At 42.7% G+C, this 25146-nt stretch overlaps 1 protein-coding gene across 1 annotated transcript; it reads right to left on the minus strand.

The window, feature by feature from the left end:
• Positions 1-493: 493 nt before the first annotated feature.
• On the minus strand, positions 494-23802 carry LOC100490855 (anoctamin-9). Its single transcript, XM_031900750.1, has 24 exons — positions 23686-23802; positions 22468-22581; positions 21092-21225; positions 20780-20838; positions 18768-18826; positions 18593-18678; positions 17550-17684; positions 13478-13574; positions 13300-13360; positions 12226-12308; positions 11986-12090; positions 11213-11377; positions 9747-9783; positions 8749-8860; positions 7788-7845; positions 7616-7713; positions 5680-5834; positions 5394-5546; positions 4983-5130; positions 4360-4467; positions 3074-3167; positions 2852-2964; positions 830-907; positions 494-693 (listed from the first exon to the last, which is right to left on the minus strand). Exons 1-24 carry the CDS (start codon positions 23800-23802, stop codon positions 666-668), a joined length of 2397 nt encoding a protein of 798 aa, XP_031756610.1. The 3' UTR covers positions 494-665.
• Positions 23803-25146: the final 1344 nt, after the last annotated feature.

Below are 25146 nucleotides of genomic sequence, written 5' to 3' on the forward strand. Positions count from 1 at the left end.
GATTTAGCCTTTTTCTGCAGGATTCAGATTCAGCCGAATACATGGTCCTGGCCGAACCGAATCAGAATCATTAAAATCACATGACTTTTCATCATATAAACATGGAGCAGAAAATTTTCCACCACTCTGCGAGCAGTTCGGTATTCACAAAGGAATCGGGGTTTGGCCAAATCCCAAAATAGTATATTTGGTGCATCCCTACTATATACTGGGATGCCCTGAGCTAAGGCAATCTACAGAAGCACAGATCTTTACTGCTAAAGGGCAGTGGTTGCCTTGGGCTTGTAAATAAGCCCAAAACATAATGTCTAGCCTTTATTTTACATTATTAAGTTTTAGTTTTCCTTTAAATTGGAGTAGTTTGTGATTTTATTTAGGCCTCGTGGTCAGTAGTGAGCTGTTTTTGTTCATTAGAACAGGGGTTCAGCTGTGTAATGCATTTTATATAAGCATTTTCAGCATGATAATCCCCAAAAAATGAAGAAGCTTAAGCTTTGTAATAAAAAAAACCATTTATTTTACAAAAAAATAGAATTAAAAAAACAATAATGAAGTGTGGGGCCAGCCAGCAGCCTTATGCCAGCACTGTGCTTTGAGCAGGCTTTGTACATCTATAGAAAGGTCCCAGTTCCACGGTATCTCATTGCTCTGAGCCAGGCGTCCTCTCACACCTCCGTAGAACGTTCTATCATTCTGTAACAAACGAAAAATGCAGTTATAGTCTAGACATTTTTAACTGTAAAACATTCTAGTGAGTGGGGGGGTGTTCAGTCCAGGTAGGCACAGAATATTTATCTCCTGCTTAGAGTGGTCTGTGATTGGCCTTTACCTGTCGTCCATAAGAAAATCCCTGTAAGAATTGGGGCTGCCCTCCTTGTGATATTCATCACTTTCCTCTGGCATCATACTGTGGAATAGAGGAGGGGGAGAGTTAGCCCCCACTGACAACTCTCATTGGTGCTGATTTTTTATTTTTGGTGGAAGCAGCTACTTATCGAGGCTGAAATGGGAACTTAATGTGTCTAAGGGCGACTAATCTCCCCATGTACCAGAGCCCTAAGGGTAAAGGTGGCCACACACGTGGCGATCTGACGACATCGTCAGATCCGCCACACACCATCAGGGCTGAAACAGCAGATAAGGAGGTAAAAACAATAGGATTTCTACCTCCTTCTGCCGATTCAGCCCTGACGGCAGATTTTGGTCAGGTGCCTTCTATGGCGCCCAATCAAAATTTTCTAACCTGGGCGATCGGCGAGTCGTCCGATATCAGCAGCTTCCTGCGATATCAGTCAACTCGCCGACATGCCATACACGCACCGAATATCGTACGAAACGAGGTTTCATACGATAGTATCGGTGCGTGTATGGCCAGCTTAACTATGGCGTGTGTTGGTAGCTACAAGCTCCAGAAAAAGTCTACTTTCCAATTTTTGAGGGACCTAAATTAATTTTGCTGTGGGCTGCAGTAACAACTAGTTATGCCACTAGTTTTGTTGGATACATTTTGTTGAGGGTTTCCACCTGTATGGTTTTTTTAAGGCTGTGCAGGTCAAAACAATCTGCCCAGTTTTCCAAATTAGGAAAACCAGACAGGACTCTCTGCCCCATGAAAGCAGTATGCAGACAATGTGACCCCCCTGCCCGGAGTCACAGATGGAGAAAGGTGGCAACCCTAATTATGATCTATCAGTAGGCAATAAGTAGGTTACAAGAAAAACTGGTAATAGGTAATTAGTAGGTTTCAAGTGTTAAGGTGGCTATACATGGACCAATAAAAGCAGCGGATATCAGCAGCTAATTGGCCCATGAATGGGACCCTCAAATAGTCCTTCCTGACCGATTTCTGGCCGATATTCATCTTTGCTTCACACCCTGACTGCCTGCATCCAATCAAGATGGTCATACGGTGAAAGATCCACATCTTCACATGTTTAGCCACCTTTATTTACAAAACAATTCCATCAATGAACTTTTTATGCACCAAAAGCTGGATCAGAATTCCAGCACTCATTGCAGAAAGGAGCGTCGGGAGGCACCTCCTGCCATTCCCCTAAAGCTGGCCATACATGCACCGATAATATTGTACGAAACCTCGTTTCGTACGATATTTGGTGCGTGTATGGCATGTTGGCGAGTCGACCGATATTGCTGAAAGCTGCTGAAATCGGTCGACTCGCCGATTGGCCAGGTTAGAAAATTTTGATCGGGCGCCATAGAAGGCACCTGACCAAAATCTGCCGTCAGGGCTGAATCGGCAGAAGGAGGTAGAAATCCTATTGTTTCTACCTCCTTATCTGCTGTTTCAGCCCTGAACGGTGTGTGGCGGATCTGACGATGTTTCGATGTTTCGTGGTCGCACAAAACATCGTCAGATTGCCACGTGTGTCGCCACCTTAACTTGTGTGTTCGTGTAACATGCAAGTTAGATGGCAGATAGGGGGCAGGAGAGGGGGTACCTACGTGCCGCCCCCCCCCCCCCATGGATACAGCACTGACTAATGCAGTTATGTTGGCAGATACTGTATATTAGAATAAGGGTTGGATGCCTTTTTAGAAGTTGGGAAAATGCCCTAGTGAAATTAAATTGATGCAGGGACTGATTTCCCACTCAGGAGTCAGGACTAAAATTATTTTCCCTTGGGTTTTATTCCCCATCCTCAATAAAGGCTAAATTTCACTTAGTCAAAAAGCATGAATTTGATGGTTGGCTTTTTTTTTTATCATCTACTGTGCTACTATGAGACTGCCCCAGGTATACGAGGAATGGAGCAATGCTGCTGCATGTAACTAGTGAGGGGATGAGTAGGACATATTAGGAGTATAAGTTACACAGGTGTGTGCTTTATACCTGAGCTCCTCCAGCAGGTGTTGCTTTTTCATGTCAAGGTTATAGTTTTCCACTCGCTGAGGGATGTCTGGCACAAACCAGGCAGCGACAAATTTTATACATACGGCCACGTGCTGATAGAAGAGAAAACATTATTAAGGGACACGAAATGCCTTTTATTCTATGGCACAATCCTAGAGAAGGACAAGCAATACAGACAAACACTGCACATAGATTCCTCACCTCAAACACAATGAGAAAACCAAGTCTGGCAGCGAAAATGTGCCAAAACTGTGTTGAAAAGCTGTAATCGGCTGCAGAGCGATAGTCTCGGTACCTGCAGAAAGGAGGCAAACATTAGTCTAGTGGGAAGTTTGGGGTGCAAATGTCCAAACAGTCAATGGAAAGGATAGACAGGTACAAATAACTGGGCTGTTAAAGGTAGAAGGAAATAAATTCGAGGTCAGTAATTACAACTCAAAGATGTCACCGTGTGCTCCTAGTTAAGATGAGCAAACCTGCTTGGCCATACATGTCTAAAGGTCTGGAAGGAATAGTTCAGTGTAAAAATGAAACTGGGAAAAATAGAAAGTTAGGCAAAAATGTTATCTATAAAGGCTGGAGTGAGCACATGTCTAACACAATGGCCAGAACACTACTTCCTCCTTTACAGCTGTCTAAGCTGTTAGCAGTCAGTAACCAATCAGTGACTTGAGGGGGGTACCATATGGGACATGACTGTTTGGTTAGTTTGCTAAGACAAGGAGGAAGTTGTGTTCTGATCATTATGTTAGATATCCACTCACTATAGATTACATTTTTGCCTAACTAACTAAATTAGAAATATATTTTATTTTGCGCAGTTCATCTATTTTTTTTTTTAAAGGTTTTTTTTCTTTATTTGTAACTGTAAAAAAAATAAAATACAACACTTAATAAAACAGGTTACATAAGTAATATGGATGTTTGGTACAGTTGGCAGTTGAACTATTTACCCAGATTTTTACACTGAACTATTCCTTCAAACAATGTGGCTCTTATTTCCAGGAAGAAGTGTGTGTGGCCCATTGTAGCTCTTATATCACCCTAATTGAGTTTTACCCACTTAATACTAACCCCTCTGTTATTTTTGTCAGACCATTGGAAGATAATGGTTTGGGCCTAGTTTCCTACCCAATCAGAGAACTTAATAACTGTTCTTGGAGGAGCACTAATTGGATCTCAGTAGATACACTGTGGGAGGATAGAGGGATGAATATTTTAGCAAAGAATGACTGTGTGGGCATCACAGGTAGTGAAGGTAGAAAGCTGTTTGTGAGGAAGGGTCAGGCTGGTATACATGTACATGAACAAGTCGTAGCGGGGAAAGACAGATACGTTTCTATATATGTCCCAGAGGGCGATGATGACAGAAAAGTCACTTCAGAAGGATAGATGTGTCTGCAGAGACACTGATCTATATCTAGCCAATCCCCATGAATGTTATTACATATCTGATCTGCTTGGGCTCAACACAAACACACATTTACCTGCACTCTGTCACATTCGTGTACAGAGACCGCGAGACCTGCGTCAGATCCTCAAAATCTTTTGTGTAGAATACAGACAAACTGGAATCAACGTATCCCGAAAGACAGCTGAGGCGGAGAAAGAGAACACATAACAGATTAATCCCTACACCTACCCCCTAATATTGTGTATGAGCGGTAACAGCGCTGCCTATTGTTATTGTTATATATCTGTTCTCTCTCGCTCCACCACCAGGGGGTCATCTATACAATTGGCACAGTGCAGAATTATTCACACAGTGTACATATTTGCCCTGCCTGTGTTAATATATATATTTACATGATGCAGGGCAATATGTTAACTGTGCGAATAATTCTGCGCTGCGCTCATTTTATAAATGACCCCTCTCTGTTCAAATTACGCTACAACTTGGGTGGAGGAAAAAAACCACAATATAATTTGCGAAATTTTGTGCGTGATTTTTATTTCACGCAATTAGCAAAATAAAAAAGGAAAGACGGACACAGCAGTGCAAAACATAAGGGTTTAGGGGAAACCCCGAGCCAAAACAACCATTGTCTCTGCGCAAACTTTATATATGACCCTCACTGACTTTTATTGGATTCCATCTTAGATGCCTTACTTTATTCCTTCTGTGGTTCCATTGGCACAAGGTCCATAAACATAGAGGTATATGAGCCTGGGGATGAAGTCAGATGTGACAGCAATGACCAAACCATTGGTAATGACAGCAAGAACCCCAACTGCCTCCAGAACCTGCAGCCAGATACCTGGGAAAAGAACAATGTGACAGGTAAGAGCAGTACGAATAGAGTTGCACGTTGGAAACAGTCAACTCCCCAGTTAACTTTTTTCCTTTTCATTTATACATTCTCTTTCCCCCTGCTATGTTGAAGACTGTACCACTCCTTCTTGACAGTGGGGGATGCACCTAGAAGAAGCTAGAAGCCCTGGTGGTGAGGACCGAGGGGAAGCAGATTCTGTTTGAAAGTGGGCCCCTCTGAGACTGGCTTAATGTAAAGTAAGTTATTACCTATGTCATTTGCTTTTCTCGGCACAAAACGGCGTTGCAAACGTGTCATTTTGATGGCGTCCAGTCGTATCTCTAATACATTGTTTAAAAAGGCAAGAACCGGTGCCAGAGGGAAAGCAGCCACGAAGATTGTAGTAAAGCTATACTGGATCACTGAGGACGAAGAGAGGAAGAAGTAGAGTTAACAGAAGACCAATATAAAATAATTGCAATATATATTTGCCATATTAATGAAAATAAGTTATATGAAGAATATGAATGGATACAACGCTTTGGTGCACCTCACCCATTTCAAGGAATTCATCAAACAAGCTGAAGACATGAACAGCACCCAGCCTGTAGTTGGTCCTCCAACACTCTGCTGCGGAGTCTTCAGATCCATCCTCCCCATGCACCCTGCATCTCCGATCCTTCATAAGGCGCCATTTGTAGCTAAAGTACCTTTAGGGTGTGAATAGTAGGAACAGAACGTATCAGAACCACTGAAGAATGCAGGCAGCACTTTCCTCAACTAGAATACAAGGACATGCAGTAACAGCAACACAGGGTATAAAGTGCAAAAAAATGGTAGTTTGTGCATGTTCTTTTGCATACTGCACCCAGCCTTATACTACCTAAATAAGCCCTGTTATCTCCTGTTACTCCCACTGGAGCATAGGATAGTCAAGAATGTTGATTCCCCCCTTATTTCTATACCAGGGGTCCCCAAACTTTCTTACTCATGAGCAACAGTCAAATGTAAAAAGACTTGGAGAGCAACACAAGCATCATAAAAGTTGATGGAGGTGCCAAATAAGGGCTAAGATTGGCTATTAGGCAGCCTCTATGCACACTATCAGCTTACAGGGGCTTTATTTGGTAGTAAATCTGGTTTTTATTCAACCAAAACTTGCCTTCAAGTCAAGAATTCAAAAATAACTACCTGGTTTGGGGGCACTGAGAGCAACATCCATGGGGTTGGTGAGCAACATGTTGCTGTGAGCCACTGGTTGGGGATCCCTGCTCTATACAGTGCCCAAAAGGTGCACTAAACCTAACCATAAATATGTCCCACTGCATCCCCATGTTCTCTATAAGATACAAAATGTAATTATACATGGAAAACAATTCACCAATGAGAATTCTATTAAACACAAACCTAATTATAGATGCAATGGAATGCACCAATGAGAATGCAGCACTATGTCAGGCATCTTGTTGTTATGTTACATACAGAGATGATTGTGTCATAGTGGCTTTATTATATTACACTGGAAACAGATATGGGGGAGAAAGGAACTTATTTAATGATGGGAAAACTGTGCCTAAAGCTCACTAATGGATTGTGCACAAAACACACCTGTCTTTGGCCTGAGCAAATGGCTCGTTGAGTAAAATGGGGAGAAAGTGACAGTTCCTAGTATTATATTTCAGCACACCCCAATTAATCAAGCTGAAAAGTGACAAAGCCTTTCAAAATCCACTTCCCCTGTGCTAATTTGTGTGAGTTGTATCATTAAAGATGGCGGCTGGATAGATCACTGCTAGGGAAAACTGAGTGCTGGACTTCCTGAAATCTAAATGCAACAATTTTATCTTCACAGATCATGTATGGGGTGTATCCACCCACCTTCCCTCCACTAATAAAGCACTGACCAATGCAGTTAGTGCTGTTTTAATAAAGGGAACCATAGGCCTTTGTGCTCCGAAACAGCATGCAGAGGCCTGTAGCTATTCAGCATAAGCAAGTGCAAAAAAAATGGCTGATTATGGACTTTATTTTGCATTTGGGTTCACAAATAAGCCCTGTAATGTTTTTAAATTTTCTCAAATCTGAATATACAAATCAGGATTTGGACAAATCTTTTGTGGAGGATTTGGTATTTGGCCAAAGAGCATCCCTTGTAGATTGTAAGCTCTTTTGGGCAGGGCCCTCTTCACCTCTTGTATCGGTTATTGATTGCTTTATATGTTACTCCTTGTAGATTGTAAGCTCTTTTGGGCAGGGCTCTCTTTACCTTTTGTATCGGTTATTGATTGCTTTATATGTTACTCTGTATGTCCAATGTATGAAACCCACTTATTGTACAGCGCTGCGGAATATGTTGGCACTTTATAAATAAATAATAATAATAATCCCTAATAATCTTGTGTCTCGGAGCTACTTCTAGTATGAAGCCTGGTAGAACACAGACATAGATACAGATATTATAATTTGATGATAATTTCCCTCCAGTACTCACGGGGATAGATATTCCACACAGTTACTAAGCGTCTGTTTGAGGACCATGATCACGCACATCTGTATGAACAGGTCAGTGATGCAGCCACTGGGATGGCACTGTAAAGAAAGGAAGGTCAGCCAAACACAGCAGGCTTTAATGCCTCCATATGAACATCATGTGCCGCACTTACCTCCTCAAGCCTCCACTGCCCCGCGATTCTCACATAGTTTCCCGGGTACCCATTAATCCTACACAGAAATAAGTGGCAGACATTGGTATCATACATATATCATTTTTAGACTTTTGTATTCAGGATACTTGTTTTATTACTGCATGGATGAAGGTCTGTGCCTGGGGACCATAGTCCTGGGGTTTGTGCCCTGAAGCGTGGCTCTTTGCACTCCAAGGGGCCCATTTGCTAAACAAATTTGAGATAAATTCGTATTCTATTTTATTGTATTTCTAAATTTCGTTAAAGTTCCACCAGTTTTCTGTAAATTTTCGGTAAATTTCCACGAAAAAATCGTACTTTGCGCAAAGAATACGATCATTTTGGAATTCATTAATGCTTTGGTTACACTTTCATCGGGACTATCTTTTAGCCAGGTTTGATCTGTCGAGTGCCATTGAGTCCTATGGAAGGCATCAAAGCCAGAAAGGTTTTCATGGCATAACGAACTTTTCAGCACAAAAATATAGTGACTTTCGGAACACAATTGCAATATTTTCGTATGAACGATAAAAGCATTTTCGAGACATTTTAGAACTTCAAAAATTATCGTGGTTACTCCGAGTTTATACCATATCGTTTTTTAAGCCCAGAAAAAATAGATGTAATAAATGTGCCCCCAAGTGTAAAGAACTGCACCTCACTCTGAATGTAATTCTATCTAGTGCCCTTGCATGTTCCCCTGGAGTAATGAAAAATAAGCCCCATAATTACATTTTACATTATAGCACATGGAGATGGATTTGCAGTATCCCAAAAACCCGTGTTTGCGGTTAGATGTAGTTGCACAATAAGATTTTGTGGTATAGACCACATTTTGCCATGTTATTCAGCTCTAAATGTAAAAAAATCTAATTCAGGAATGTCCAGATTCGTTATAAGGCTGTAAGTGATAGTGATAAATACATGGCAAGGGCCTTACCGTCCCAGAAAGAAAGCCACGTAGAAGAGAGATGAAAAATGTGTAACGAACTGAAATGTGAACACTTTGGTTGTGAAACTGTTTTCTCGCTCTGTGAATGTTCGAGGTTTCTCTGCAAAGAGATAAAGAAGGACAGGTTTGTAATGAACACTGCTAATTTAATGAGTATGAAGAGACTTATTGGTAGGAGCTTAATTTACTTACAGAGGGCAATGGAATTGCCCAAGGTACCAAGGAGCGTGTTTACTAAGATTAGATATAAATATCACCAGTGATGTTGCCCCTAGCAACCAATCAGATCTTTGCTTTTGATTTATAACTTGTAGGTGACTGTTCTAATCCATATTCCATGTTCTTATCCATATTTCCCCCCCAAGAGCTCCCTATTTACGGTTATACATACAGGAAGGAACTGAGAAGAAGGAAGGGCTAAAGTGAAACTGCCTTCATCTTGTTAAGTGCCAGAAATAACAGAAACCATAGATATTTCTTAATTAAAACAATAGGCAAAGCTATGTTCAGCAAAGTCCTATTCATTGTGTGTACTGTCCCTTTAAGTGCAAACTTAAACTTGAATATACAAATCTGCCATCTAAAAGTTGGTAAGTTCATGTAGTCAATGAGAGTTGTATTTGTAGAATTCAAGACATTTTATAATTCCATGTCTCAGGTGGCACTTTACCGGGAGGAGGGCCAAAGTGCCCCTTTACATTTTGATGCCATTATTGGTTATACGAAAACAACTTGCTATGGAAACAGAGTATTAATGGAACCCTGGACTCAAAAGCAGTTGTTACATCCAAGGGTCCCTTGTGCCTATAACGTCACACTTTATACCTCATACACAAAGGCCAGCACTAAGGCTTAGGCATGTGTATTGTGCCAGTCTTGCCTGTTTTCCTTCCTTGTACTGCATGGCAGCTTGATAACTGATACCCAGAATCTCCTCTGAAATAGTCCCTGGACCCTGACAAGTGTCTCTAACGCAGATAACTTACCCAGGTTACACAGATAGCCGGCTATAACCCGATTCACCTGTTAAGAGGAAAGAGGAGAGCAATGTAAGATACAACAGAAGTCTTACAGTAGAGTTCCACCTCAAAAAGATTCAATCATTATGGACTCCCAATGTCTTGCATCTCCTGACACCCCTGGCTAGCAGTTCATGTCCCACCTCTATGTAATGTTGCTAAGTGCATGATAGGGGTTAAATTGCGCAGGCAGCCCCACATACAGAAACAGGTCCAAAACTTACTTTCTGGAAGTGACAGTGAATGAGCGGAAGCAAGAAGCCACATACGGAGAGCTTCACTGTAATTGCAAATGACTTAAGGTGGCCATGCACAGGCCCATTCTGGCTGCCGATATCGGTTCCTTAGACCAGCGTTTTTCAACCACTGTTCCGTGGCACACTAGTGTGCCGCGAGATGTTGCCTGGTGTGCCGTAGGCAGGGCACCAATGTACTAGGGGGGCACTGCTCTTGGCACCAATGTACTAGGGGGGCACTGCTCTTGGCACCAATGTACTAGGGGGGCACTGCTGCTGGGCACCAATGTACTAGGGGGGCACTGCTCTTGGCACCAATGTACTAGGGGGGCACTGCTGCTGGGCACCAATGTACTAGGGGGGCACTGCTGCTGGGCACAGAGTTAAATTTTTTAACATTTTCTAATGGTGGTGTTCCTCGTGATTTTTTTCATGAAACAAGTGTGCCCTTGCCCAAAAAAGGTTGAAAAACACTGCCTTAGACCAATTCGGCAGCTTATCTGCCCGTGTATGGGCAGTAACGACGGGCCTGTCCGACTGAAATTGGTCAGATCTCGATCGGGCAGGTTTAAAAATTAGTCGGATAGGCACGTTGATGCGGTCCCTGAACCGACGGATGCCTATACTTGTCGTTCTAATGCGAACATTTGGCCCCAGGGACAAACAACCAAATTAGCCTGATATCGTCCACCCGTACTGTAAGTGGGGATTTCGGGAGAAGATCCACTTGCATGGCAACCTCCCCAAGCGAGCGGATCTTAGCGTGTATGGCCACCTTTACAAATGAAACTGCTTCACAGTTTTAGATATACCACTCAAGAACCCACACAGGAGTGTGCCGGTAAGAACCTTCATAGGTGTGATGGGGGGTGATATTGGTCCTATATTTGGGTCAAATAGTTTTTGCTGGGGTGTCAAGTTAAACGTTTACCGGTCAGATGGCTGATACTGTAATGCATCTTGTACAACAGAGAATATTTGTATGCCTCTTGCCAGCACCTTTTTCTTATGTACTGTATTATAAAAGCTACCATACTATACACTAAAAAATGGCTAATGTGTTGTTAGGCAGTGAGAGCTCTATTGTGTACATTCCATGGGCCACAACTTAGTAACACACACAATGATGGATTCCCATTCCTGACTGGGCTGTGACACCGACAACATTTGAGATAGAGACAAACACACACATTATACCTTGGTCATGATGACGATAGTGAGGTAATGCAGAACTGCCCCTGACATGACGGCTGCGGTATTGGCATGTTCACGTAGGAATTCCCATGATGAGCGCATGAAGGACACAGTCACCACCACCCGATATATGACCAGAGCCTGGGCTATACCGATCAGAACTGCTATCTGTCATGGGAATCATAGAGAGTGGGTCAAACAACAGAAAGGTAAAAAGATAAGGCTGACGGCACTGTATATACTGTAATGGGTAAAGGAAGTAATGGACAACTAGTCAGTTCTTTGATCAGGCAGGTTTAAAAATTTCATCTGCAAAGGAACCATCAGCCAGGGATGGGCAGCTGAAGTGATGAGGAGCACAAAGTGGTAGGGCTGTGCAAAAATAAATATTTCCCACAAAAAATGGGCTACCAAAAATCCCTCATTAGTAAGATATTAATACTGAAAATGTGCTCCTGCCCTTTGCAGAGATTGGCAGCATCTCAATTGTAAGCTCCACGGGACAGGGACCTCCATCCTCTTGTGTCTTTGACTCTTCTCTTAGTGCAACTGTATCTTGTATTTATGTGTGCTTATTGTAATACTTTGTATTTATCTATTATCTTAATAACCCCCTGTTTGTATTAATTTATTCTACTGTACAGCGCTGCGTACATAAGTAGCGCTTTATAAATAAAGATATACATACATACATTGGCAGTGGGGAGTGAGTTGCACCCAGGACAGGAATATAGATGTGGGAAATGGGCCAGTTAAATGAAACAGAAATACATTACCACCACTGCAGCTCCCAAAAGAACTGCCATAGAGCGCCAGTATGAATGTTCATGTTTCTTAATGGTGCATTCTGGGTCATTTATCAGCTCCAAGGCGAGCTCCTCCTACAGAAAAAACATACACACAACAAAAACATACACACATGAAATTATAAATTACTTAGGCCACGGAATAATAATTTTATTTACAGTTTGGAACTATAAAATCTGCTTTTGGGTTTACTGAATTTCCCCAATTACCTCATCTTCGTCCCAGTTATAGAGGTTCCACCCGGAGACGGTATTTGCACGCGCTCTTTTCCACAGCTCCAGGAAAACAGTGGCTGCGGGGAAGGGAGAGCAAGGGCACAGTGTTATCTATCATGGCAGATCATTTGATCCCATCATTGAATCTTCATTGTGATAGCATGAAAATATATTTAATTGGATTTTCTTTAGAGCCCCAGTATAGTGATCCCTTAACCCTAAGCTACTGGCAGCAGCAAAGAGGCTCATTACAGAGAGTTAATTAACACTCATTAAACGTAGCTCATTTTAAGGGGAGGGAGCAAGGGTAGGTACAAAACCATAATCAAGTTTACCCCTTTTTTTATATAAAAAATAAGAAACTGTCGACTTTTAAATTAAGAACAGGTAGAAAACCTTTGGGATTCATTATGCGGAAACCTATTATCCAGAAAGCTCTGAATTACTGGGGGGCAAACTCCTATGGACATTTTAATCAAATAATTTTTTTTCTCTGTAATCATAAATAAGCACATTGTACATGATCCCAACTAAGATGTCATTAATCCTTATTGGAGGCAAAACAATCCTATTGGGTTTATTTTATGTTTAAATTATTTTTTAGTAGACTTCTGGCATGGAGATCCAAATTACAGAAAGATCCCTTAGCTGGAAAACCCTAGCATGCTGGATAATACTGTAGGTCCCATACCTGTACAATCCTTATACATTTGGTTCATGCTGAACATAGTTCGGAGTTGCTCTTGTAAGTTTTGTAACATGCTTAAGGGTGAAGACACACAGAGCTACTAGTAGCAGCTACTTGTCACAGCTACTAAAATAGACAATGCTGATCATTTACTGATAATTGTCTCTACATGTGTTTTAGCAGAGGCAATTCTCAGTATTGTCTATGGCAGGGGTTTTTCTGGTATTTAGGAGCTGTGACAAGTAGCTGCTACTAAGTAGCCCTGTGTGTCTTCACAATAAGTCTCTCAGGATGATTGGCTCTGTTCTGTAGTTATAATATTTTATAGCAAATTAAACAGCTATATTATTGCATTAAATATCATATCTGTATCTACTTACCCCAGACGGCCATGAACATGGCAAAGAAAACGGTGCCTTCATTGTCAAACAAATGTGTCACCTGCAAAGGATGGTACCATATTAGTCATGGCAATAAGAATAAAGGGATAAGGCTTGGTCAGACATATACGTATACTTGATGTATCTATACAGATGTATATAATGTATGTATATTCACCTTGGCATATGTACAGGTATCCGACAGGGGCCAGTAGGGGCAGTTCTGATCACACAGAGGACACATGAGTGTGTTGTTGGCTGTGCAGATCTCTTGGCTAATAACAGAGAGAATACAATGAGAACCTGGTACCAACACAGAGACATAAGTTGACTTTTGCACAAGTATCGGGCAACGCAGAGAACATATAAAAGGGTGATATAAAACATGATATAGAAAGAAACTGAAACATCATTCAGATACATTCATCCTATAGTACTTTAGCAGATGTCAGGCCCAGACTGGCAATCTGTGGATTATGGCAAATGCCAGGGGGGCTGCTGTAAGATGCCATAGGCAGTCACTATTTATTGGGCTGGTGGGGGCGCTATTTACGTCCACTTTTCTGGTGTTCGACTGTTTGGGCATTGTCTAATTGACTGGAACAGCAGGAAGTGAAGAGGAGCTGCAGTTCCTCCTCACTCCCTTTTAGCTGACCCATGGAAATTTGCCATATGTCTCCAGAGGGCCAGGTAGTATGGTCAAAAACAACGAGCTTGAGTATGTTTAGAAGTTGTAATTGTACAGTAGAGGCACTGCCACAAGGAGGCAAGCTGAAAATCTCGCCTCACGTGGCCCCACAGGTTGCCATGGGCGGCAAAAAGCCACTTGGAGCCAAAATTCTGGTGGTTACATTTTGGTTATTCTAAGAGGAGAAAGTGCAATTGTGCTCTCTGCACGAGCGTTGCAGCTCCCTCTCGACTTGCTGCATAAAACCGTATGTGCATTGGGGGGGGGGGGGAAGCATTAGGAAGGCATCCACGGGGCAGCAGAGAGGCCAGAATTGTCCCTGTCTGCTGTCCTAGGTATTCTTAAAACTGTGACTGAATGACTGATACACCTATACGTTTCTGTATCTTTACTTATTTTATGAGCTACGTGGGGTCCTGACCAAACCTTTGACCTTCATGGGGGGTTAAACTAAAAAATTTTGACAATCACTGATATAGGGTGTAAGGAAAATAGGTGATTCACAGAAGAAGATAGAGAGAGAGAACAGAACAACGCCGTACAGATGGCACTTAGAGCTTTTAGCAAGTCAAGGAATGTGACTGTTTAATGCCTGTGTAGGGACCCATAGGGTTAAGTTCCCTATGGCTTTACTTCCCTACTTTTCCTTATCTGTAGTGTTATAAGGCAGAAGCCCCTGTACTTAGTTTACAGTGTAAAGCTATCCCTTATAGGTTTAGCCTGGTTGTACACGCCCCCTGCAGGCTGATATAGTGTCTGGCAGGAGGGTGTGACTTCCTCTTTTGGCTGCATGCTGTGCCCTAGGCAGAGCCCCAACTGAGCCTGGGTACAGATCCGGCCCAGTAGCCACAATTCCATCCAAATTTAAGTCGGGACAGGGCCCCGTGAATGAGGAAAAGACAGCATAGTAATATATGTAATAGCACCCTCTAGGAGGTGTGAGTTCAGACAGAATTATATAGAAAGAGCAGCCATTTGCTCCATCAAGGATAATAGCAAAGGAGTAGTATTCCTACTAGGCCTTTATTGCCTTATTGTAGGGACACAGAAGTGCTAGGGAAATAGGTTAGCAAATATGCCTTGCCCTAACCTCCAAAAGAGCATGGGACTATGCCGGTGAGCTTTCCTACCTATCACTCTGTTGCTGTTCTACCTGCCCAACCTCTTGATGAGAAGGGATATCCAGGGGAGCATCATACTTCTGCTATTGATCCATCTTTACATCAATTGTATAACTGCATGCTGATCTGTGTAACATCTGAGTGAGTATATTGAAATACCCTGAATACCCTTGTCTTGGACAATAAAGTACTATCCAGTTATTCTGCAAGAGCTCCTGGCGTCCTATTACTTTAACCTATTGCACAACACCAGTGTGAGTTGTAGTTCAACAACACCATCTAGCCCCTGACATAGCTCCCATATAGCGGAGGCCCATCCTGGGAAAGGGGGTTGCATGTAACACATGCTCTAAGTCCAAACTAGCCTGGTAATAATACCACTATTAAGCCAAACAAGTGTTACACCTGCTTTTTGCTATATACAGTATACCTGTAGTATGCTAGCTGCTAAGATATACTCAATAATGCTGTATTTTACCATATATAGTGTGCTAGCTGATAAGAAGTATACTTTTCTTGTATTCTTTTTGGAGGTAAACATATATAAAGCTGGGTTTGGGGGGAGGCACTTTGACTTCAACCTGGACTTCAAAGTGCCATGATGTCTGGTTTTGTTGGAATTGCTGCTGAGCCATTGTTTATGTGGACTGGGTCCCTCAGCGATCAGTGCTAAGTATCAAAATATCTCTATATATTTATTTTTACTTGTGTGTGTGTCAATTTATTCACTCTACAGAACTAAAGGTGGCCATACACGCTAAGATCCAGGCCCGAATTTGTGGCGAGGCCACAAAGGCCCAAGCCTAGGGCGGCACAAACTTAGGGGTGGCATGCCACCCCGCTGCAGTAAAATTTTGCTCCCATACAGAGCAATTGGGACCTCTCCCCACTGCTCCATATGGGAGCACATGCATGCTCGTGGGGGGGTTGTATAGTGTTTGTGCATGCACACAGGGGGGGTTAGGGGGGCGCAGAATGGGGGTGGCCTCGGGGCGCCCGGATTAGAGATCCGGCACTGCTAAGATCTGCTCGCTTGGCGAGGTCACCAAGCAAGCGGATCTTCTCCCAATATCCCCAACTATGGGAGGGCGATATCAATCAAACTAATTTGGTCGTTTGGCCAATGTGCCAAAAGATTGCTTTAGAACAACGAGTATAGGTGTCCGTCGGTTTGGGGACTGCATCAACGAGCCGATGCGGTCCCCAATCCAACTAATTTTCTAACCTGCCCGATCGAGATCTGCCCGATTTCAGGCCAGATGTCAGTTGGACAGGCCCATCGTTAGTGCCCATACATGGGCCAATTAGCTGCCGAATCGGTCTAAGGGACCCATACCGGAAGCTAGAATAGGCCCGTGTATTGGCACCTTAACAAGGGCCCTTCTCAATACATAGGGTGAAAAAAACAGAAATAGAGAGAAATACTATGTAAAAAGATCTAATAGAAAGACATAGATATTGATTGAACAGATATTGGCTGTATAGAAAAGACAGAGGTTCAGCAGCCATGTAACAGTGATAGAGATGAGCAAGAGATAGAATGGTGGTGTTAGAGGAACAAGAGAGACACCAGCATGCACAGTGGGAGTATGCGTGTAACAGTCGTGTAGGATGTATGTGCTGCTATTGCTGCTATGCCAGGCAGGTACCGGCTTGTACAGTTAATGTGAATATCTCAGCAGTTCCCAACCTGTAAGCCTGTCAGTAATGGAAAGGGGGGTCAACCTGAAGGTTATTAGCATTATGGTTTTGGGGGCTTATTTACTGCCTTTCAGCATCCACACATCAATATGAGTGGCCCCAATAATGTAGCACCATCTGCACAGGCAATAGGCCATGTGTACTGTATTGGTACCGTATTGGTACTGTATTAGTACTGTATTGGTACTGCATTGGTACTGTATTAGTACCGTATTGGTACTGTATTGGTACTGTATTAGTACCGTATTGGTACTGTATTGGTACTGTATTGGTACTGTATTGGTACTGTATTGGTACTGTATTGGTACCGTATTGGTACTGTATTGGTACTGTATTAGTACCGTATTGGTACTGTATTGGTACTGTATTGGTACTGCATTGATACTGTATTGGTACTGTATTGGTACTGTATTGGTACTGTATTAGTACCGTATTGGTACTGTATTGGTACTGTATTGGTACTGCATTGATACTGTATTGGTGCTGTATTAGTACCGTATTGGTACCGTATTGGTACTGTATTGGTGCTGTATTGGTACTGCATTGGTACTGTATTGGTGCTGTATTGGTACGGTATTGGTACGGTATTGGTACTGTATTAGTACTGTATTGGTACTACATTGGTACTTTATTGGTACTGTATTGGTACTGTATTAGTACTGTATTGGTACTGCATTGGTACTGTATTGGTACTGTATTGGTGCCGTATTGGTACTGTATTGGTACATGGAATGGCATACCTTATCTGGCTGTTGTCAAAATGTACAAATCCATAAAAGAAAACAATGAGTCCAACCACAGCAGCGTAGAGTAGCATGATGGTGTACCAGCCGAGCCAGGCAAAATACAGCGCCACTTTCTCCCCATAATACGCCCTGCATTATCATATAGTGGAGAGAAAATACAGTTACAGTCAGGCAAATAAAATGCAGTCGTCCGCACCCAAAATGATAAAGGGCACTACCTATAACTGATCAGAATCATAAGATCAAAACCAAACTTGCTACAATATGTGTTTCCTATCCCAGACTTGGGCAGAAAAAAAACATCTAACGGCATAATAAACACCCAATAAAACAAGGCGACACTTACCAGCTTATTGAATGATAAAATTAATCTAAAGGGATTGTTCACTTTTAGCATGATGTAGAGAGTGATATTCTGAGACAATTTGCCTTCATTTTTTATTAATTGTGGTTTCTGAAGTATTTAGGTTTTTTTGTTCAGCAGGTTTCCAATTTGGAATTTCAGCAGGTATCTGGTTGCTAGGGTCCAAATTACCCTAGCAACCAGGCAGTGGTTTGAATGAGAGACTGGACTATGAAAAGGAGAGGGACTGAATAGAAAAATAAGAAGTAAAAAATGACAATACCAATGAAATTGGCAATAGTTTTTGGCTGCCGGGCATCACAGACCCCCATATGAAAGCTTGAAAGAACCATAAGATGAAGGAAAATAATTAAAGAATTAAAAAAAAAATGAAGACCAACTGAAAAGTTGCTGAGAATTTGCCATTCTATCACAAACTATAATTTAACTTGAAAGTGACCCACCACTTCATAGCTTCATTCATAGGTTCCCCCCTGAGGTAGATAAAAAGTGACTATAGAAGGGTGTAGCCCTTATATATAGGATGATATTCTCCAGTATCATGGTAGCCTGATTAGAAATTAAGCAGCCCTAACTGAGTATCTCAAACTTTAATTTGCTCCCTTGTGTCATTGGACAATTGGACATGCCTGTCCTAGAGCATTGCCATAAGCTCCGCCCCTGTGGCCCTCACCTGATTTCCTCTATGGGCTGAACATAAATGATGTCTCGCCACCTTGCCCATTTCTTTTTGAGTCCCTCTCTGGTTTGATCTTTGCGCTGAGCAGAAGGGAAGAACATTACAGGTTAAAGTCCATTACTACTATCACTGTTGCACAATAATTGCACTAATGTGTATTTAAACTCACTGTGTGCAAAGGAAATGCTGCCTCGAAAACTTGCGTTTTGATAAGGTCCTGCAGTTTTTCTATGGAAAAGGATGAAAACACATAATGAAAGGAAAGGATTAAAAAAAGGCTTAGTTACTAATGCAACAGCGAAGTGTCAATTAAAATGCTGTTCAGAAACACACAGCTGTCAGGGTGAGCAGACACACAGGTGCCCTGGGAAGAACATCTTTTAGGCTGATGCCACACGTGGCGTTTTTACGCAGCGTATTTTCTAATTCTCTCAGCGGCTGAAAAACGCCTAATATCATCATCCATAGAAATAACTTGAAAAGACTCGAGGCAAACCACACAATGCGTAAATACGCTAGAAAACGCCTTAGCGCGGATTTTTCAAGCGTTTGCCGAAATACGCCAGTATAACTATTCCTATGTATACACAAAGGCAGCAGCCAGACCTAGCGGAAATACGCAGCGTTTTTTTTACTATTTTGCACTATTAACACCATGGAAACGGGATTTGCTACGTCACCAGTACTAGGCTGAAAAACGCCACAGTCAGGGGCTGTGTGGCTTGTGTGGCGTTTTTAGGCTGAGAAAATACGCAGCGTAAAAATGCCACGTGTGGCATCAGCCTTAGGGCACCCGTTGCGGTTTGAATCTTCTACACGACTCACACCATATGAACCATATTTACAAAGTAGGGTAGAAATTCTAAATGTTATGTTTTGGGCTTCTGTACCAGCCCAAGGCAACCCCGGCCCATTACCAGGGCAGATCTGTGCCCCCAAAGATGCCCCCAGTAGCCCCTGTCTTCTTTTCTGCTGATACCCAGCATTTGCTCTGTGCTGCTGTCATTTACCTGAGCTTAGGGACTGACTCACTGTATATATAGAATATAAATATCACTATATACGGCTAATTTGTAAATAATTTAGATTTTCAGTAAATGGCAACTCTGAAACAACTGCAATTAGCATCAGATTATAACAATCAGCCCTGTAGCCTCAGCTCCTGTACCACGAGAAACTCTTTTTTTGCAACCTCTAAGCTTAGCTTCCCAACAGCTGCCCAGAGCGCACTAAGCACGTGCAGTGCCACTGACACTCATAACAGAATCCAAGATGGTGACCCACTGTGACCACTTTGAAGGCCTGGATCATTATTGTTATAGAGATGCTGAACCTTTAGTTTGGTACATTAAGCTCAGGATACGAAATATGTCAATTGTAGGCACACATTTATGGTGGATTTTGAGCAATAACTTTGCATCTGTTGTTGCTTCTGCACACTGCACTTGCATTAGCATTACCCACAATGCAGCATTCTCCCCAGAATTCCAGCAGGTATCTAGTTTGCAGAGCACATTTTTCTCACTGCAAATGTGCGCAAGTGCATTCCGTTCTGGCACATTGCTTCAATAATAAGTGTCTGAGTCATTTGCTGCAATTCCAATGTGGCTATGGACACAACCTACTGAAGAAACCGTAGAGCTGCTGTTAATTCCAGGGTTCCCATGTGCTCATGTGTGGTGTTGTGCACAGTTTATCAGCAGAGACTCAGCTGATACATTGGCAGGGTCGGACTGGGGGTGCAGGGCCCCCTGAACCCCCCAAGGGACCCCTGCCATGGTTCCCACACACCCACGGCCCCCGCATACTTAGGTGTGTTGGGAGAGGGGGAACTGCAGGCCCCGGAGTTCCCAGCCGGGATCGGTTCTGGGCTGGTGGGGCCCACCGGGATTTTTCCTTGTGCCCTACCAGTCCAGTCTGACCCTGCACCTTGCAGCTTGCTGTAACTTGCTAAGGAGCATGTATGTACGAGTGCCTTTGTATATAGCATCAATGTATTCACAGCTCTATGCTCACTTTAGGGCTTTGCAGTCGTACTTACATTCATATATTATCAGGTTATTTGTGGAGGTGACAGTATTTGATCTAATAGAAAACTTTTGCATTCAATAATAATTTGATCATTAGTAAATCAGAGTTATCAGACACAACCATAATCATATAATGTGTTGGCTACAGTACCTTCCTTTCCTCTGAATAGAATGGCAGTATTGTGAAGAATGAAATGTACAATTCGAATCCTGTAAATTATAAAGAGGTGAGATTTTAATAGTCTGCATACCCTTCAAACATAATATCAGCCACAAAACTTCATGTGTAAAATTGACACTTGGCGGATAATGTTTTTCATTTCTTTAATAAAAGTAAATACAGTGGGACCTGTTGTGTCCAAATCATTTGACCGTTACATTTATCTCTGTGATTCTGTGGCGCTCACCGCAAATGTGGATATTATTATCGGAACCGAACTTGCAAAATGGCCGTTAGTCTCACCTGCTTGTTGGAGAAACTGGGCTTTCAATGGATGTGTGGCCCTTATCTGGGTTATGCAGTAGCCGGACATATTTGTGGAAGATATCTGTAGGGGCCCGGACACCATAAAACGTTACCTTTCCATCCCGGACTTTCTGTGGAACAAGGTAAAAGAAAGAAATGTTGTTAGATCCAAAAGAGAGATGATGTCGGCCTTGTTGTTCCATAATAGAAGCATTTCAATTGCTGCTGATACTCCAGGAATCAGATGTTGGGGGTTAGGGGTGTAACTGATATGTAACCCCACATAAAATATACAACCATGTTAGTTCCACATAGGGATCCATGGGGAGGGGGACTGAAACCACCAATTATGAGAGCCACCATTTTAAGGGAAAGGAAACCCATTATGTGCCCCATGCAAATTATTACCATGGCACCATTTCGACCTTAAGGAAAACAGTAAAAAATATAATGAAATGCTGATGTGATGATATATAAAGTAAAAGTCTATCTGAAACCCCTCCAAGTAACATTTGGGCAGCGACACAGACAAACACTCCAAAGTTTGCCCCTATGTGATTGGCATGCCCATACACGTGAAGATCCTCGCCAAGTGAGCGGATCTTCTCCCGATATCCCCACCTACGGGTGGGCGATATTGGGGAAAATGTAGGCTAATTCGATCGTTTGGCCGTGGGACAAACTTTAATGGTGGCAATGGGGCAATCGGTTCGGGGACCGCAAAGAGCCAATGCGGTTCCCGATCCGACTAAATCTTTTAACCTGCCCAATCAATATCTGACCAATTTCAGGCCAGATATCGGTTGGGCATGCCCCTCGTTCCTGCCCCTACATGGGCCGATAAGCTGCTGAATCAGTCCAAGGGACTGATATCAGCCAATGCAATCGGCCCATGTATGGCCACTTTAAGTGCTACTGCATGTACTTGTCAGGCTGAGGGCCATAAAAATTCTTTGCCCCATTGGTCTCCAGTTGTAGATGGACAGCGCTACACAGGAAGAATACATTTCTTTCATAGGTTCACTTTATGCTAGAAATGCCATTAGTCTGAGGTAGGTCCTTGTGCCAGGCTCTGCCCCTGACCTTCCTGTTCCACCCGGACCCACTGCAGTCCTGCCCCCTATAATGATGCTAGACCCCCTTTTAACTATTGGCCTCAGAAAGCTGCCTGGAAAGGCCCAATGTTATTCCACCAATGAACAGAGGGCACTAAAAGCTAGGACTAATATGTGCCTGTAAGTTTATGGTACATCCCCACCAAGTGTGGAGCAAGGTGCACAGTAAAGAGTGCCCAGCGGTTACAATGCAGGGACTTGCACTGCACTTTCAGTCTATGCCCAGGGAAAGGCTTCCCATGAGAGAACTCTTCTGACCTTGGTCTTAAAGCCTTTCTTAAGTAGAACAGAAATGTAATGTTGTCTCTTCTGTTCTTCAGGGCTGTCAGTGGATGTGGGTTTGCAGACCAGCACGTAGTCCCAATTTATGTCCTGGAAAGAAATAGTAGGATTATTAACACAGACCTAGAGACCAAGCAGCAAAGCTCTCAAACACATGACCCCCACAAAGCAAACAAAAGCCTTATATACAGGTCTTTCTACCATCATCTGCAATATATTTGTTTCTGATTAGAACAGAAACCAGACATATTTTGGACACTTAAAAGGGGTGCCCCTGTGTGTTTGGGCCTGGCTTTTGTGTGCTGATTGGGGAGAAACCAAAAATGTCCCAGATTTTGATTCAGCGATGGCACAAATGCAGTGGGATGTGAAAAGTCGGAAATGTAATATAATGAAGTAAATTACCATTTATAGGGCTCTAATTTAATTTCTCTGCTTTCCTAGAAAATTCATTTACAGTTGTTTAATGATCTTGTACATGATTTGGGGAAAGAAATGGAGGCAGCAGGGCAGAGCAACCACAAAAAATCATGCGATCATGGTAATACACGAGCAGATTTAAGATTCCATTCCTTCTGACCTAGTCAGCAGCATCTCTGCCCTTCTAGATGACATATATCTGACCAAAAAGTGGGCACATATCTACCAGCAGGTTTGAAAATCCCATTAGAAAGGACCGCATCCATGTATTTATGTGCTGCTCTCCCAACAGACCTGCAGGGGCCTCTAATATTAAATAATTGACCTGAGAGCCAAAGATCGGATCAGCCTAAATTTGCACATATGGCCATATGTAGCTGTCAGGGCCCTCTGGGGGGCAGGTTATTATCCCACTATCTGCCAGCTAAGTAGAATGAAGCCCCAAATATAAAAATAATTAGACCATCTTCCAATATGACATATGGCATTACATACATATACTCCCCCCATACAAGGCAAACTCTACCAACTCCACAGGAAATCCCAACTTTTCCTGGGCCCCAAATCTAGATTACTGTGTCTGTTCAGGGTATAAAGGAATTCCCCAGCACAAGATGGGCCTAGATATACAGCAACCCCCCCCCCCCCATCTACCCCTGCCTCTCCTGCTACCCCTACTTCTGGCCCTGATCAGGAGCTACTGACATTCATTTCTACAGGGTCTGCCATGTATAGTATTATGTCTAGTCTAGACTACTTATATCCCAACACTACAGGATCATGCATGTGGCTTGGTGCTAACAGAAACTGTGTGTGGCTAGTTCCATAAGAAAGGAAACTGTGTGGGTGGAAGGTAGATCCTAGAACCACAGGTGTGTCCCGGCCATTCATGCTTGTACAAACAAATATCATTGTTAGATTGGTGCGTTTCTAAAGCAAACAGATATAAAGCTTTGTATTATTGCCATGGGCAGACTAATAGAATACACTTATTTTTTTTTTTTTGGTAACATAAAGGGGATCTAAATGCTGTTGCTGATTGACTCTTACATAGCCGTTGCTGGGCTACAAATCCCAACATATGTAACATGTTATGATGGGGCCCAATAGTGCAACGGTATCAGGTTTGTATTCATTAAACAATATTGATTAATGTCACTTTGTCCCAGTTCTCCAAGATAAGCAGTTTCATTACAATGCAAAGGAATGGATCTGGAGCTGGAAGCTTACATCTATCACAAATCTACTAGAGCAGTATGGTCTCCCTTCTGGTGTTGATTGATAGGATGGAAACAAGATTCTCATTGGTGAATTCTCTTGCATCTGTAGTTAGTTTTTATCTCCTTTAGAGAAGTAGGGGGCACGGATTAATTTTACATCCTTTCTCTGCCTCTTGAGCTCTTATATATCTGCTAATAACCTCTTAAATGATGGGTCAAAACTTGATAGCGTCTATTCATCATCAGCTATTAAAGGGTAAGAGATATGAGGAGTCATTTACCAATGAAAGTGCCATTTCAGATGCTAATCGCCATGTTTGTTATGCTTTGCTCTCGATGTTTTGCATGGACACAATTGTGTCTGCTTTTGAGGCAAATAAGGTGCAAGTTGTGTCTAGCATTGTCAGAATGAAAGCTGAGCTGCTTCTACTGAACCAACTGATGCAAGTCATTGTGGACCATGAAACTACCACCAGGCCCAGGGTAATGGTAGCACAAGGATTCCCCAGCATGAGTAGCAATCAGAAGAAGCAGGACTGACGCATTGGCAACTAAATGGAAGCCCAAGAGTGTGTTTGGATGCAAGTAGCCTGATGAATTGTGTCAATATTCCTGCCATTCCCCTAAAGCTGGCCATACATGCACCGATAATATCGTACGAAACCTCGTTTCGTACGATATTTGGTGCGTGTATGGCATGTCGGCGAGTCGACCGATATCGCAGGAAGCTGCTGAAATCGGTCGACTCGCCGATTGGCCAGGTTAGAAAATTTTGATCGGGCGCCATAGAAGGTGCCTGACCAAAATCTGCCGTCAGGGCTGAATCGGCAGAAGGAGGTAGAAATCCTATTGTTTCTACCTCCTTATCTGCTGTTTCAGCCCTGAACGGTGTGTGACGGATCTGACGATGTTTCGTGCGACAGATGGTCGCACAAAACATCGTCAGATCGCCACGTGTGTCGCCACCTTAACTTGTGTGTTCGTGTAACATGCAAGTTAGATGGCAGATAGGGGG

This window comes from Xenopus tropicalis, chromosome 4, assembly GCF_000004195.4.
Source record: "Xenopus tropicalis strain Nigerian chromosome 4, UCB_Xtro_10.0, whole genome shotgun sequence".
Classification (NCBI taxonomy): domain Eukaryota; kingdom Metazoa; phylum Chordata; class Amphibia; order Anura; family Pipidae; genus Xenopus; species Xenopus tropicalis.

Coding starts and splice junctions, on each gene's coding strand:
- LOC100490855 (XM_031900750.1), bottom strand. CDS start 23,802: ATGAATGGCCGGGACACACCTGTGGTTCTAGGATCTACCTTCCACCCA. Junction 21,226..22,467: donor AGAAAGGCTTTAAGACCAAG/GTCAGAAGAGTT, acceptor CTTGTTCCACAG/AAAGTCCGGGATGGAAAGGT. Junction 8,861..9,746: donor CGGCTATCTGTGTAACCTGG/GTAAGTTATCTG, acceptor ATCTCTTTGCAG/AGAAACCTCGAACATTCACA.